General features: G+C 44.4%; 1 protein-coding gene across 1 annotated transcript in view; it reads right to left on the reverse strand.

The window, feature by feature from the left end:
* Positions 1-753: 753 nt before the first annotated feature.
* LOC129330255 (ceramide synthase 4-like) overlaps positions 754-14,709 on the reverse strand; it is a 67,406-nt gene continuing 53,450 nt past the window's right edge. The window contains exons 10-11 of the mRNA XM_054980292.1: positions 13,528-13,684; positions 754-1,073 (exon numbers count right to left, since the gene is read on the reverse strand). Of these exons, the coding sequence (XP_054836267.1) occupies positions 981-1,073; positions 13,528-13,684 (250 nt within the window). The 3' untranslated portion in view covers positions 754-980. The remainder of the gene's footprint in view (positions 1,074-13,527; positions 13,685-14,709) is intronic.

The following is a 14,709-nucleotide window of genomic DNA, read 5'->3' on the forward strand; positions in this document are numbered from 1 at the left end:
TCAGCCACAGTACAGGAAAAGTAATGCTTTAGACAATGATTCTTTCTTTCTTCTGCAAGAAAATGCTGTGAATGGAATCTACCTCAAGAAACGGTAAGGTCTATCTTTTCTACAGTTTAGTTGCCTGAAGATTAATAACTGCATATTAGGAGAAACTCTTCTGTGGTTGTTGGGGGTTTTCCGGGCTGTCTTGCCGTGGTCTTGGCATTGTAGTTCCTGACGTTTCGCCAGCAGCTGTGGCTGGCATCTTCAGAGGTGTAGCACCAAAAGACAGAGATCTCTCAGTGTCACAGTGTGGAAAAGATGTAGGTCATTTGTATCTACTCAGGAGGGGTGGGGTTGAGCTGAGTCATTCTGTAAGAGTTTCCCAGGGTGTGGAATGCTAATGGCGGGAGGCTTCACTGTATCACTGAGGCAGTGAAGCCTCCCGCCATTAGCATTCCACACCCTGGGAAACTCTTACAGAATGACTCAGCTCAACCCCACCCCTCCTGAGTAGATACAAATGACCTACATCTTTTCCACACTGTGACACTGAGAGATCTCTGTCTTTTGGTGCTACACCTCTGAAGATGCCAGCCACAGCTGCTGGCGAAACGTCAGGAACTACAATGCCAAGACCACGGCAAGACAGCCCGGAAAACCCCCAACAACCATCGTTCTCCGGCCGTGAAAGCCTTCGACAATACATAGAAACTCTTCTGTTGGGTGACTCCGATAGCAAATATAAATGACTATTTCTAATAGCTTCCTTCTCTCCCTGTACTAACTCAGAGTACTAGTCCAATTAGAGTCAAACTAGACAATCTTTTTTTATGTGACAGGTGGTGTGGAGAACTAATTGCCCACTGTGGTTCCACTCCTCTGATTTGGAGAGGAACCACAGGGCAGGAGCAGGAGGAGAGGATTTAGCCTATCCCATGTAGTGTTTATCCAACCCCCAAAGGCCCCAGGGCCATAGTTTGCCTCATTGGAAGGCTTCACATGCACGATTCAGTACTTGCTTCCTTCTGCTCTGTCTCTTCTTTGTCACTTTTGCTGTCTTCTGAGTCACTCCTTATGTCTTTTTTCATCTGCAAGAGAATCAGATAAATCAGCATCAACCTTGATGGTCCTTCCTTCTCTTTTCTCCAGATAGATGTCCCCATGAAATTTTATTGTCTTCTACTTTTTATTCACCACCACATACAGACAGAATCTCAGTCAATTGTGCCATGACACCTGTTTAGACTTTGAAATATGGAAAGGATTACACAAACCACTCTGCACACAGTCAGTGGTCCTGCTAAGCTTCTCTTCACATGCTCAGAGGCGTCACACGAAAGGGAAATCAGTCAACAACTCACCACATATCAGGCTTCTAGGGATGCAAGCGGGAGCCAAGACCAGGCTCAAGTACCAGATTTTATCTCACATGTCAAAAAGGTTTGGACATATGAGGGCGGACCATAGTGGCTTAGGCTCTATTAAGAAGTGGCCTCAAATCTTACTGTTTAGGACCCAGTCTCTAGAAAGATTTGATGATGTTCTTGGCCCCAGTGCTAGAGACTTAAAGGCAAAGAGGGAGATCAGCTCATTTAGGGGTTAGAATACAGGGCTGCAGTGACCTGAGTTCAAATCCCCACCCTGCCAGGGAGCACATGGTTGAACCTGCCTGAAATGATTTCAAGTAAATGTGTGCATGTATCTTTAAATGCTTGGTGTGAGATAGGTGAAGAGTGGGAGTGAAAGAGAGGGATGAATGAGTGATATGATTGGTTGATGATTGAGAGTGTGGGCAGAGTGAATGCGTTTTAGACTGAGAGTGGAAAAAGTACATTCAGTCAAGAGAAATCAGGCAAGCTGTGTGCAGCCTGAGTAAATTTAAGCAGTTCTGAGAGAAATATTGAGTCAGAGGAAAGCAGGCAAGCTGTGTGCTGCCTGAGCAGTTTAAGCATTTCTGTGGAAAATATTTAGTGAGGAAAAGAGAGGCTAGCTGTGTGCTGCCTGAGTAACTTTAAGCACGTCTGTGAGAAATATTGAGTCAGAGAAAGAGACTAACTGTGTGTGAAGCCTTAGAAGAGATCTGTGTGCATGAGTTTAAATGAAGTAACTTTAAGAACCGAGAACTACTTTTTGAAACCGATACGCTTCTTGGGAAAAAAATAAAAGTTTATTTTGTTTTTGTTATATCCCAGAGTAGCTGTCATTGCTATATCCCATTCCTATCCTCAGGGCCACATAGAACCATGAAGGAACCTGATGCTTAGGCATGTTACTAAGGGGAAACCTTAAATAAAATATCATGGAATATAATATCCCTGGTGGCAGCAATTTTCCCAGAGGATGTAAGGGAAAGATTAAAGGCAAAATCTACCCTAGAGAAAGTAAGGGTCATAACACTGCTTACCACATTTTCTTTCGGCCTATGCTTCCTCACAAGGTTGCTGTGAGGATAAAATGCAGAAAACCAAGTATGCTGCTTTAGATCTCTGATAGACACATGAGTTTTGATGAGAAATAAATGTGAGAAATGAATGAAACTATCATTACTGCAAATTCTACTCAGCTGTACCAGTTTAACTTCCACAATAGTTAGGACTGTAAGGAAAAATTAGAAAGAATCCTTTGAGTTTCACCTAAATAAGGATCTTGATATGAGAATGGTTTGGGATGCAAGTAAAACCTTCATGAGAAGCTATTTAATGCAACACAATATTAAGGTGAAGATGAAGAGACAAGAGAAAACAGAGAAGATTATGAAGGAGAATAAAAGGAAAGAGGAAGAATTAAAAATCACTCCTAGTAATAATAAAATTACTCATCAAATGAGAATTTTAACTTTAACTTTAACTTTAACTTTAATTGAATTTTTATACCGCCCATCTCCCGAAGGACTCAGGGCGGTGTACAGCAAAAATAAAACATACAAATATAAAACAATAAGAATATAAAATATAAACATATTAAATAATTTAACTCAGAACAGGACAACTCAATTAAAACACATTTAGGCCAGCCCCGCTTGTTGGAATAATAACGTCTTAAGGGCACGGCGAAAGGTGTGTAGGTCAGGGACAATACGTATCTCCGGGGGCAATTCATTCCAGAGGGCAGGTGCCCTGACAGAGAAGGCTCTCCCCCTGGGGGTCACCAGCCGACATAGTTTGACCGATGGCACCCTGAGGAGGCCCTCTCTGTGGGAGCGTACCGGCCTGTGGGAGGCTATCGGTAGCAGCAGGCAATCTCGCAAATACCTAGGCCCTAAGCCATGGAACGCTCTAAAGATGGTAACCAGCACCTTGAAGCGCACCTGGAAGACCACCGGAAGCCAGTGTAGCTCGCGCAGGAGAGGTGTTACATGGGCACGCCGTGTCACTCCCATAATCACCCGCGCAGCCACATTCTGCACTAATTGCAGCCTCTGGGAGGTCCTCAAGGGGAGCCCCATATAAAGAGCATTACAGTAGTCCAGACGGGAGGAAACAAGGGCATGGGTGACTGTGCGCAAGGCGTCCCGATCCAGAAAGGGACGCAACTGGTGAACCAGGCGAACCTGATAAAAAGTCCCCCTGGCCACGGCCGATACATGATCTTCTAACGACAGCCGTGCATCCAGGAGGACACCCAAGTTGCGAACCCTCTCTGTGGGGGCCAAAATCTCGCCCCTGATAGTCAGCGATGGAACCAGCTGGCTATAACGGGGCGCCGGAAACCACAGCCACTCAGTCTTGGAAGGGTTGAGTCCTAGCCTGCTTCTCCCCATCCAGATCCGCACAGCCTCCAGGCACCGGGACATCACATTAAGGGCATCATTGGGGTGATCCAGGGTAGAGATGTACAACTGAGTATCATCAACATACTGATGGTACTTTACCCCAAAACCACGGATGATCTCACCCAGGGGCTTCACATAGATGTTAAACAGAAGGGGCGAGAGGACCGACCCCTGCGGCACCCCACAAGTGAGGTGCCTCCGGGTCGACCTCTGCCCCCCTGTCAGCACAAACTGCGAGTGGTCGGAGAGGAAGGAGGAGAACCATTGCAACACAGTGCCCCCCACTCCGTCCCTCCAACCGCCGCAGCATGATACCATGGTCAATGGTGTCAAAAGCTGCTGAGAGGTCTAATAGGACCAGGACAGAGGAGCAACCCTGTCCCGAGCCCTCCAGAGATCATCAACCAATGCGACCAATGCCGTTTCCGTACTGTGCCCAGGCCTGAAGCCCAACTGATATGGATCCAGATAGACATCTTCCTCCAGGTGCTGGGGAAGTTGTTGCACCACCACACTCTCAACAACCTTCGCCACAAAACCAAGGTTGGAGACTGTACGATAATGGTTGTTGTGGGTTTTCCGGGCTGTATTGCCGTGGTCTTGGCATTGTAGTTCCTGACGTTTCGCCAGCAGCTGTGGCTGGCATCTTCAGAGGTGTAGCACCAAAAGACAGAGATCTCTCAGTGTCTGTGCTACACCTCTGAAGATGCCAGCCACAGCTGCTGGCGAAACGTCAGGAACTATAATGCCAAGACCACGGCAATACAGCCCGGAAAACCCACAACAACCATCGTTCTCCGGCCGTGAAAGCCTTCGACAATACGACTGTACGATAGTTTGCTAATACAGCCGGATCCAGGGAAGGCTTCTTGAGGAGGGGGCTCACCAACGCCTCTTTTAGGGCCGTTGGGAAGAAACCCTCTCGCAAAGAAGCGTTAATAATTCCCTGGAGCCAGCCTCATGTGACCTCCTGGGAGGCCACCACCAGCCAGGAGGGACACGGGTCCAATAAACAAGTAGCAGCGCTAAGCCTACCCAGTATCCTATCCATGTCCTCGGGAGTCACAGGGTCAAACTCTTCCCAGATGACATTCACAAGACCCACCTCTGTCCCCCCTCTATACCCACCCAGTCAGAGTCCAGACCCTCCCAAATCTGAGCAATCTTGTCGTGCAGATATTGGACAAAATCCTCAGCCCTGCCCTGCAAAGGGTCTTCCTGCGTTCCCTGGTGAAGTAGGGAGCAGGTCACCCTAAACAGGGTGGCCGGGGTGATTATCTGCGGACGTGATCAAAGCGGAAAAATAATTGGATTTTGCCACCTTTATCACCCCTAGGTAGGTCTTAATATAAGACCGTACCAGTGTCCGGTCAGAATCGGAACGGCTGGCCCTCCAACCACTCTCTAGGCATCTTTTCCGGCGTTTCATCTCCCTCAGCTCCTCAGAGAACCAGGGGGCCACTTGGGATTGGCACTGGGTCAGAGGCCACAAAGGCATGACACGGTCCAAAGCCCCAATGGCCGCCCTATCCCAGGCAGCCACCAGCTCTTCAGCCGGGGCGTGAGCCAGTGCCTTGGGTAATGGCCCAAGCTCCGTCAGGAACCTATCCGGGTCCATCAGGCACCTGGGGCGGAACCACCTGGTCGGCTCCGCCTCCCTGCGGCGGGGGGTAGCTAAACGGCAGTCCAGTTGAAGGAGTGAATGATCTGACCATGACAAGGGTTCAATGACTAACTCCCCTGTTCCTAGGTCATTCAACCACTGGCCAGAGACAAAAATCAAATCCAGAGTGTGCCCCCCAGTGTGCGTAGGGCCCTGAACTAATTGGGTCAGGTCCATGGCCGTCATAGAGGCCATGGACTCACGAGCCGCCTCCGACGCTTCGCCAACAGATGGCAGGTTGAAATCCCCCATGACCACCGGCCTAGGGGTATCAACCGCCACCCCGGCTATCACCTCAAGCAGCTCAGGCATGGCCATCGCTACATGGCAAGGAGCCAGGTACACAATTAGCAGGCCCATCTGCACCCCATGGCCCCACTTCATAAGTAGGGACTCGCATCCAGCTATCTGAGGCACATCGGTCTCCCTCAGACAAAGACTTTCCCTTATAACAACCGCCACTCTCCCGCCCCTACCCTGAGCCCTCGGCTGATGGAATGCACGGAAGCCTGGCGGGCACATTTCAATGAGGGGAGCCCCCCCTCCCGGCCCAGCCAGGTCTCCATAATACCCGCCAGGTCCACTCCCCCCTCCTGAACAAGATCATGAATGAGGGGAGCTTTATTTACCGCGGACCTTGCATTGCATAGCATCAGTCGAGGGCCCAGACCCCAAGGGTCTGTGCAACCTAGGGAACAAGAAGAACATTGGGGGCCGGAGAGGGCAACCTCTCACAGACAGCGGCCGCGCGCTCCCAAAACATGATATGGCCCCGTCACCACCATATCTGCCCCTCCCACCTACAGTACTGATGGAACCACCCTCATCAATCTGGGATCCAACCCCCGCCCTGATCTCCAGACCGGCACCTGCAGTGCCGCGGCCCCCTGCCGGACCTGGTTCTGACCCTGATGGGTTGCCCCCCAAACCCACCCCGGTCATATAAACCACACCCTTCCCCTTCCCCCTTAAAAACCGAAAAGCAAAACTCCTTAAAAAACCCCTAACATCCTTCCGCTTTCGAAGCTGTCTCTCTGCTAGTCAATTTGTTTCTATTACATCCAGTGTCCTATAGCGATCTTCATAGACACATCTGTTTTGAGTGAGGATCTGCTGTCCTTTATAACTCTTATAGCTGGCATCCTTATGATCATCCTGACTGGGAACATGACTTCTGGTGTCAGGCCCCTTCCTTTGAGACGTATTATTGCCAGTTTCTTCCTCTAGCTTCTTCTGTTTCTGGTTTGGGCTTGCACAGTCCAGCAGAAGATGATCCATATCGTTGTTGGCTTTGCTCTGAGTAGCCCCCACAGTCATACTGGCATCTGTTGCTATTTCCATCTCCTCCTTTGCAGGCATTTGATGGATTTCCACCAGCTTTTCATAAACCCCTCCCATTCTGGAGATTATAGCCGTTCGATCTTCAAGTGGGAGAGTTGCAAAATTATGAAGCAGTTCTTTCTCCTCAGGATTCTCAAGCCAATCATTCCCTTCTTTGATGTATGGCCTTGTTGTATCTGGCCTCTGGGTTGAATTATTATCTCCTTTTATTGCAGGTTCCTGGGAGGATTCCTTGTTATCCGTTGTCATCTCTTGGGTATCATAGGCATCTTTATTTGGCTGTTTGGTGATTAAAGATCTTTTAATAGTGACACCAAACACACGGGTAGGGAAAATACCTTTATGCCTCAGGGTATTTCTGAGGACCAACATCTTATGTGGGATCTTTGCACTCTTAAACGTAAGGATTATCCTATGTGCTTGATTGTCATTGGTGATATCCTCTACCCCTTCCAGATCTATGTTCATTCTCCTCATCCTCAGGAGATAACTTAAGTGCTCCACCACTTTGTGCCTGTGATTCCATAGGTGAATCCTTCCCCTGTACCTGCCGACTGTCAGAGCAATCTTGTTAGAATATAAAAGCAGGCATTGGTCCTGAATGTCTGCAGCCTGCCAGTGCCTGCCAGGCACAAGGGCAAATATCTATGTAAACAGTAAGAGAAATGGAAATGAAATTGACATATACTAAACAGAGAAATTTTAAGCTGGCAAATAAATATGGCAGATGTTTGGCCTATGAGTTAAGAAAAGAGAGAGAAAAGAAAATGCTATGGAAGATACAAGAAGCAGCTAACTTATTATTGGACATTGAGGACATTCAAAAGCTTTTTATAAATATTATTCAAATTTAGGATATTCCATCAGTTAAAATAGAAGACTATCTAAGAAACAAAATTTACCTGAGATTTTTGAAGAACAAAGGCAATTTATGAATGGACCTATAACAATTAAAAAAGTATCTGAAGGTTGTTGTGGGTTTTCCGGGCTGTATTGCCGTGGTCTTGGCATTGTAGTTCCTGACGTTTTGCCAGCAGCTGTGGCTGGCATCTTCCGAGGTGTAGCACCAAAAGACAGAGATCTCTCAGTGTCACAGTGTGGAAAAGATGTTGGCAGGTAGTTCCTGGCGAAACATCAGGAACTACAATGCCAAGACCACGGCAATACAGCCCGGAAAACCCACAACAACCATCGTTCTCTGGCCGTGAAAGCCTTCGACAATACAACAAAGTATCTGAAGCTCTAAAAAAATTAAATTGGGTTATTGGGTCTGTATTATAAGTGTTTTGAAGATGAAATAATAATACATCTAAAAAATACAATGAATTCTATTTTATAGAGGGTAAGATGCCTGAATCTTGGAAAGAGGCTTATATAACTTTAATACCCAAAGATGGACAAGATTTGACTTCTCTAAAAATTATAGGCCAATTTCAGTTTTGAATAATAATAATACGTTTTTTACCACAATTTTAGCAGTAAGACTTAAAATGTGTGTGTGTGTGGGGGGGGGGGGTTACACCAAAGAGGCAGTTGAAAGACAATGTTAGAATTATACTTAATATTTTGGAATATTTTGAAAAATACAATGAAAAACAAGTTGCTTTGATTTTCATAGATGCAGAGAAAATGTTTGACAATTTAAACTGGGCCTTTAAGCTAAAAGTATTAGAGAATATTAATTTCGGAGAGAATTTTATAAGTTGGGTAAAATTGATTTATACCTTGCAATCAGCAAAAATAATTGTAAATGATGATTTAACAAAACTATGTAAAATTCAAAAAGAAACAAAACAGCCATGCACTTTGTCTCCCCTTCTATTTATGTTGGTTCTTGAAGTTTTGAATAGAGATATAAGAAGAAAAAAATTGGGGAGTAAGCTTTAAGAATGAAAATTATAAATTGAGAGCATTTATCAAAAATTTGATTTTAATTTTAGAAGACCCGGAAAAAAGAGTTGATATTCTGATGTATAAATTAAAAGAATTTGGGATTTTATCAGGTTTGAAAATTAAACAGAAAACAAAGATTTTAACAAATATAAGACATTACAAAAACAAGTTTTCTTGATGGAAAAAACAAGTTTAAAGATAGAAAAGAAAGTAAAATATTTGAGTATTACATTGTCAAGTATGAACTGTATGTTGTTTCATAATACTTATGATAAGATATGGAAAGAAATCAAAATTATCTGTCATGTCTGCATATCATTCATCCATGCCATTCATGTATTCTCTCTGATCACTGTATTGATATCCTGTGTACCTGTGTGTTTTCATATAGTATAACCATTATAATCATGCCAGCCTTGGGCTGCCTAAAAATGCAAATACTAAGGCTGAGAGAAGTTAGTCAGTTTGTTATCTCTAAAAGTGTGCTTGACCTTGCAAGTGTGCTGTAACTTTTCACAGAAGACAGAGGAAATTTGGTTCCTTGTAATTTTCTGTCTTCCTTGGCCCAGACAAAGCTATTGTGTTCTCATGAGACTTTGGGATTTTTGCACCTAGTTGCTAACTGCTCAAGAGGAGGGGGAATCATGCTCCATATATCAAAGTGCCTATGCTTGTATCCTCATTCCTGCCAACTTACCCATCTATGGATGTACCCATGAACTTACTGGATCTCTAAAATAAAACCTTTTCATCCAGTGTACTGGAGTGCTTGCTGTAAGAGGTGTGGGGATCTATCTGCCATGGACTGCCATCCCTAGAATTGACATTATTGTTGTTGGGGAGAATATTGGTAATTAAGATGAATGTCCTACCTAGAATGTTGTTTTTGTTCCAGACAATACCAATATTGACATTTGATACACCATTTAAACAATGGCATATTTCCAAATTTGTGAGGCAAGGGAAGAAAACATGTTAAATATAAAATATTGCAAGGTGCAAAAGAAAGATGAGGTTTAGGCTTACCCAATTTAAATATTTGATTTGGTGTTTTGCTGTTTGGATTGGTTGAAAGAATGGTTAATGCTGAGAAATAAAAGGTTATTGGAATTGGAGGGCCATGACCTAAGGTTCAGATGGCATGCATATTTGTGGTATGATAAAGTTACCACTTAGGCATCAAGTGAGTTTTCTCATCATAGAAATGGGAGTCTCTATGTTTAATGAACTAGGATTAAGATTCTCTATTGGGCAACCAGTTAATGGGGGGGGGGGGCAATTAACTACAAGGATATACAGAAGTTTATGGTTCTTTGTTCAGTTAGTCTGTTTCCAGTCTAAGCCAGGCATCTTTTTAAGATGTAACAGTCTGAAGCAAGTCTCTGTTTAGTTCAGAAGCTAGCCAAGATGTAGCCAGTTAGGCACTTATTGTTTTATTCTAAATGTAACCTTTTTATCCTTTATGTAGTAAAGTATTTTTATAGAGGTAAACTCTGGGAGTGTGTGTTCTCGTTATGTACAATGCACAACTCTACCACTCTGCAACAAATTGACAATATCCCCACAAAGTTTATGGACCCAGTAGTAAATTGATGACCACAACTCTTTGTTTTAGCTAAGAGAATAATCCAAACCCTTCCTTTTTTGGGCTAGTGAGCTCAGAGGAATCTCCTCTCAATTTTTTTCACGCCGAGCTTATCATTGTGAAGTTGAGACAACTTGAAGGAATTAACCTGTTTGCTCCAGCTAAAGAGAAGGGCTGCATTGGAATACGCTCTTAAGTTGGCCATATCAAAGAAAAGATGAATGCCTATGATGCTGCTGCCAGTGCTCTGGATTTGTCCACAAGAACTTTGAGGCTAAAGCTATGTAGGGTGGATTACAGTAGTCTAGTGTTCATGGTATCATGGCATGATTCCATGTAGCCAGATCTATCTAGGCTTCTTTGAACTGGGAGAAGGCCTTTTTTGTAGCTGCATTAAGAGGACAAACTTGTTAAACTTAGATTTATTTTTGTTTTGTGACCTTGTCTATAAAATGTGTTGTGTGAGGGTCTAATCAGGCTTCCTGCTGGAGATTTTCCAGCAAAGTCCTTATATTGGGTGAGGATATCATGTGTCCTGGGGTTACCATTTTTTTATAACGTTCTGCCTATCATCTTAAAAACCAATTGCCTTAATCTTAGAGAACTGTTATGATGATGGATTTAGATGAGTTTGAGAAGTAGTAGGAAATGTGATTTTTTGCATGCATTTCGTCTGGTAGTTGTAGGATTGTTTTGTACATTTATCAGGTTCTTGTATATTAAATAGTATTATGCTTTATTTCAGATGTTCTGTTTCTTCTGCTGGCAAAAGATCTGACATCTGAAGAGAGAAATCTGTATTAAACAGCTACAGAGAAGATTTCCAGAGCTTTCTAGAAGGCTAGGAGCACCTCTCCCCCCTTTGCTGCTTTTCTGACAAAAGCATCACATGACCAGGAGGTGGGGCATTATTTCCTCAGCTCTCTCCATGCCACCCCCAGAGACTCCCTAAGAAACAAAGGTTCCAGAGAATTCACAGTAGTGCAGGAGGGAGGAAAGTCTGCCTGCACAAAATAACAACAACAACAACAACAGTCAATTTACCTACTGCCCTTCAGGACAACATAACATCCACTCAGAGCAGTTTACGAAGTATGTTATTATTATCCCCACAATGATCACCTTGGGAGGTGGGTGGGGCTGAGAGAGCTCTGGAAGAGCTGTGACTGACCCAAGGTCACCCAGCTGGCTTCAAGTGAAGGAGTGGAGAATCAAACAACTGTTCTCCAGGTAATAGTCTTGCCGCTCTTAACCACTACAACAAACTGGCATAGAAGTCTAGAAGACTATGCAATAAACAACAATTACAGGTAACCACAGCCCTGTTCTTATCTTCATGGCTGCTTCTGTCAGTAGAAGCCTTGACAGCAGCCAATTTAATGAAAGTTTGTGTGTCAAAGAATTCTTGCCCTGGGACACTCTTTCTGAGTAGAAACACAGGAATGATTCCCGAGACAGGATGAACACAATTGAAATAACAATTCTCTCCTAGTAGTATCAGTTATATTAGTGTAGGTCTGCGTCATGTTTTAAGTTAGTCTCAGGATAGGTGTATCTGGAGCAATTCTGGGCCCAGTTTTACTCAAATCTTTGTAAACTGGCTGAAGGACTGCTAGGGAAGGCCTGTGATAGGACTTGTGCTTTCCTTGGTTTCTGCTGAATAAAGTTACTCTGTGTTGACATGCCTAAGTGAATGAGGGTTGCACTTACCTGTAACTGTTGTTCATCAAGTGTTCGTCTGTGCAGGTACATGGGAATGGGCAACGTTTAGGTTTTGGATTAAAACCCTGTTCTCTACAGAATCAAATAGCTATTTGCATCTGCTACAAATCAGTTCTTACCAAAGCCACAGTCGTTCTAAAGCTCATTTGCCCAGCCTTATTGTACGTTTTTCTCCCGGTGTGGCTATAAAAAGCGGGATGAGTGGGTCCCTCCCTCAGTAAGCTGCTGGTGCAGAAGGAAAAATAGCAACAACAACAACAATAATAATAAAGAGCAAACAGTAGGGAAGGAGGGAGGAATGTGTGCCTGCACAGAATAACACTCAAAGAACAACAGTTACAGGTAAGGGCAATCTTGTTTTCATCGTTTTGTCTTCTCAACAATCCCACGTGGGAGAATAGCAAGCTAACTTAACTAAGAGGTGGGAGTAAAGCTCCCCTCTTAAGAGTGTGGGACTCTAAACTGGAGAACTGAGTTTGATTCCCCACACCTCCATTTGAAGCCAGCTAGGTGATGTTGGGCAACTCACAGCTCTCTGGAGCGTTCTCAGGCAAACCCACCTCACAGGGTGTTTTGTTGTGAGGATAATGATAACATGCTGTGTAAACTTCTCTCAGTGGGCATTAGGTTGTCCTGAAGGACGCAATATAAATTGAATGTTGTTGTTGTTGTTATTAATGGAAAAGACTCATTAGGATTGCTTTGCCAACAGCTGTGTCCCTTCTGGAGTCTATGTCAATTGTATAATGTTTGATGAACATGGACGGTGTAGACCAGGTAGCCATCTTACACAGTTCCACTAAAGGGATGCCCAAGTTGAAGGCTGATGACATGGATTGTGCTCTTTATAGTACACCCTTACAAGCAGTGGACAACGTAGTTTAGATTATGTATAACAGTATTTAATGAGACAGACTATCGATTTGAAATGGTCTGTGCAGTGACCTTCAGACCTTTTTTGGGGACCTTTAAAAAAACCAAAGCTATTAGGGTCCTTTCAGAAAGGAGCTGTCCTATCCAAGTAAAAGCCCAAAGCACGTGTGTTCAAAAACCTCTCTGTGTTAGTTGTAGGAGAAGGGAAAAATACCAGACAATTTCCTGGTCTAAATGAAAAGCAGAGACGACCCTTGGCAAAAAGAGAAGGCTTGGATGAATGATTTATCTGTGATGATTTTAATGAACGGGGGGTCATGCCTCTGTGAGTTTTTGTTTATTCTGAGGTTGTGCCTGTTATGAAATAAAAAGGTGTTTCACCAATCACTTTTTTCAGGTTCCTGGGTTAAAACTGCTACAACATAAGAAATTAAGAATTTCCACCAGAGAGACGCAAACATTTCTTGTTCGGGGATTCAAGATCCCATAGGGTTTGAAGGTCCCTTTACCCTCCCAGTGCACCCAGCAGGCATTTTCTCCTGTCTTTCCCCCACCCCTATTGGATGGGGGGGCAGAGGGTGAGAGTGGGGGATCAATCACCCCCACCAGGGGACCTGACAGCACTAAGGTCCCATGATCTCTTTAGCTGGATTTAAATGGGTATCCCCTCCTCTGACAGTGCTGTGCCCCTACCGTGCCAAATTTAAGGAGCTTGTACATCATCTTGAAGATGAGAAAGGTCCAGAAGATGCTGAGCAGTTGTAGGACCATCAGGCTGGCATTTATTAAGTAGTAGCCAAAGAAGGGTTTGACGAATTCCATGGTGCAATAATACGTGTTGTAGAGCACTCTGTGAGGCAAAGAAGGGAGAAAGCAGGAGAAGATGAAGTTCCTAACATCATAACTTTAGGTCATTAGTAATTTGGGGGAAGGGATCTGCTAGTTTATGCTTTCTAACATACTAGCATGCCAAAGATGGTGGTGCACGATGTGGGAGAGATCCCTTTGAGGTCCTTCCCAGCCTTGTTCTCCTCACTTGAATTTCTCCCCCCATTTTTGGCTCTTCACATTATCAATTTTTATTCCTGAAATGGAACCAATGCATTATGAACTTCTGTACTTTCATTTTTAAATTATGTATGTACATCTAAACAGGTGGGGTCACCACCACTAGACATGGGCACGAATGGAAAAAAAACCTGAACAAGCTGTTCATTGTTCATTGCCATCCACGAACACCAAACAACGAACAGTAACGAACATGACCCTGTTCACAAACATGTTTGTTGTTCGTTGTTCTGGGCCTTTAAAGATCCCTTTAAACTATAAGGTGGCAGGGGGATTCACCCCTGCCGCCTGCCAGTTGATAGTTTAAAGGGCCCTTTTCTGCCACATGCAAGGGGCAGGGCCCTTTAAACACCCCACAAACTGACCTTCCCAATGTCCAATATCCACCATATTTGCAGGGGACATAGTCCTCACTGTCCTCTAAAGACCTCCCCCCCCAAGTTTCAGAGAGATTGCACCCCAGGAAAGGCATGATTCATGGGTCCCCCCCTTAGCTGTCATTTTATCTTCACATGTGGCAAAAATGGGACTCTCTGCTGGAAGCTACTTTGAGGGGTTACTAACTGACCTTTCCAATGTCCGTTACCCACCAAATTCACAGGGGACATAGCCCTCACTGTCCTCCAAAGACCCCCCAAGTTTCAGAAAGATTGCACCCCAGGAAAAGCATTATCCATGGGTTCCCCCCCCCTTTGCTGTCATTTTCTCTTCACAGTGCCAAAAACGGGACTCTCTGCTGGAAGTACTTTGAAGGGTTAAAGCCAGAAGGAAAGCCAGAAGGAGATCAGACAGAGTTCAGTCCCTGCC

Source organism: Eublepharis macularius, chromosome 5 (genome assembly GCF_028583425.1).
Source record: "Eublepharis macularius isolate TG4126 chromosome 5, MPM_Emac_v1.0, whole genome shotgun sequence".
In the NCBI taxonomy this organism is placed as follows: Eukaryota; Metazoa; Chordata; class Lepidosauria; order Squamata; family Eublepharidae; genus Eublepharis; species Eublepharis macularius.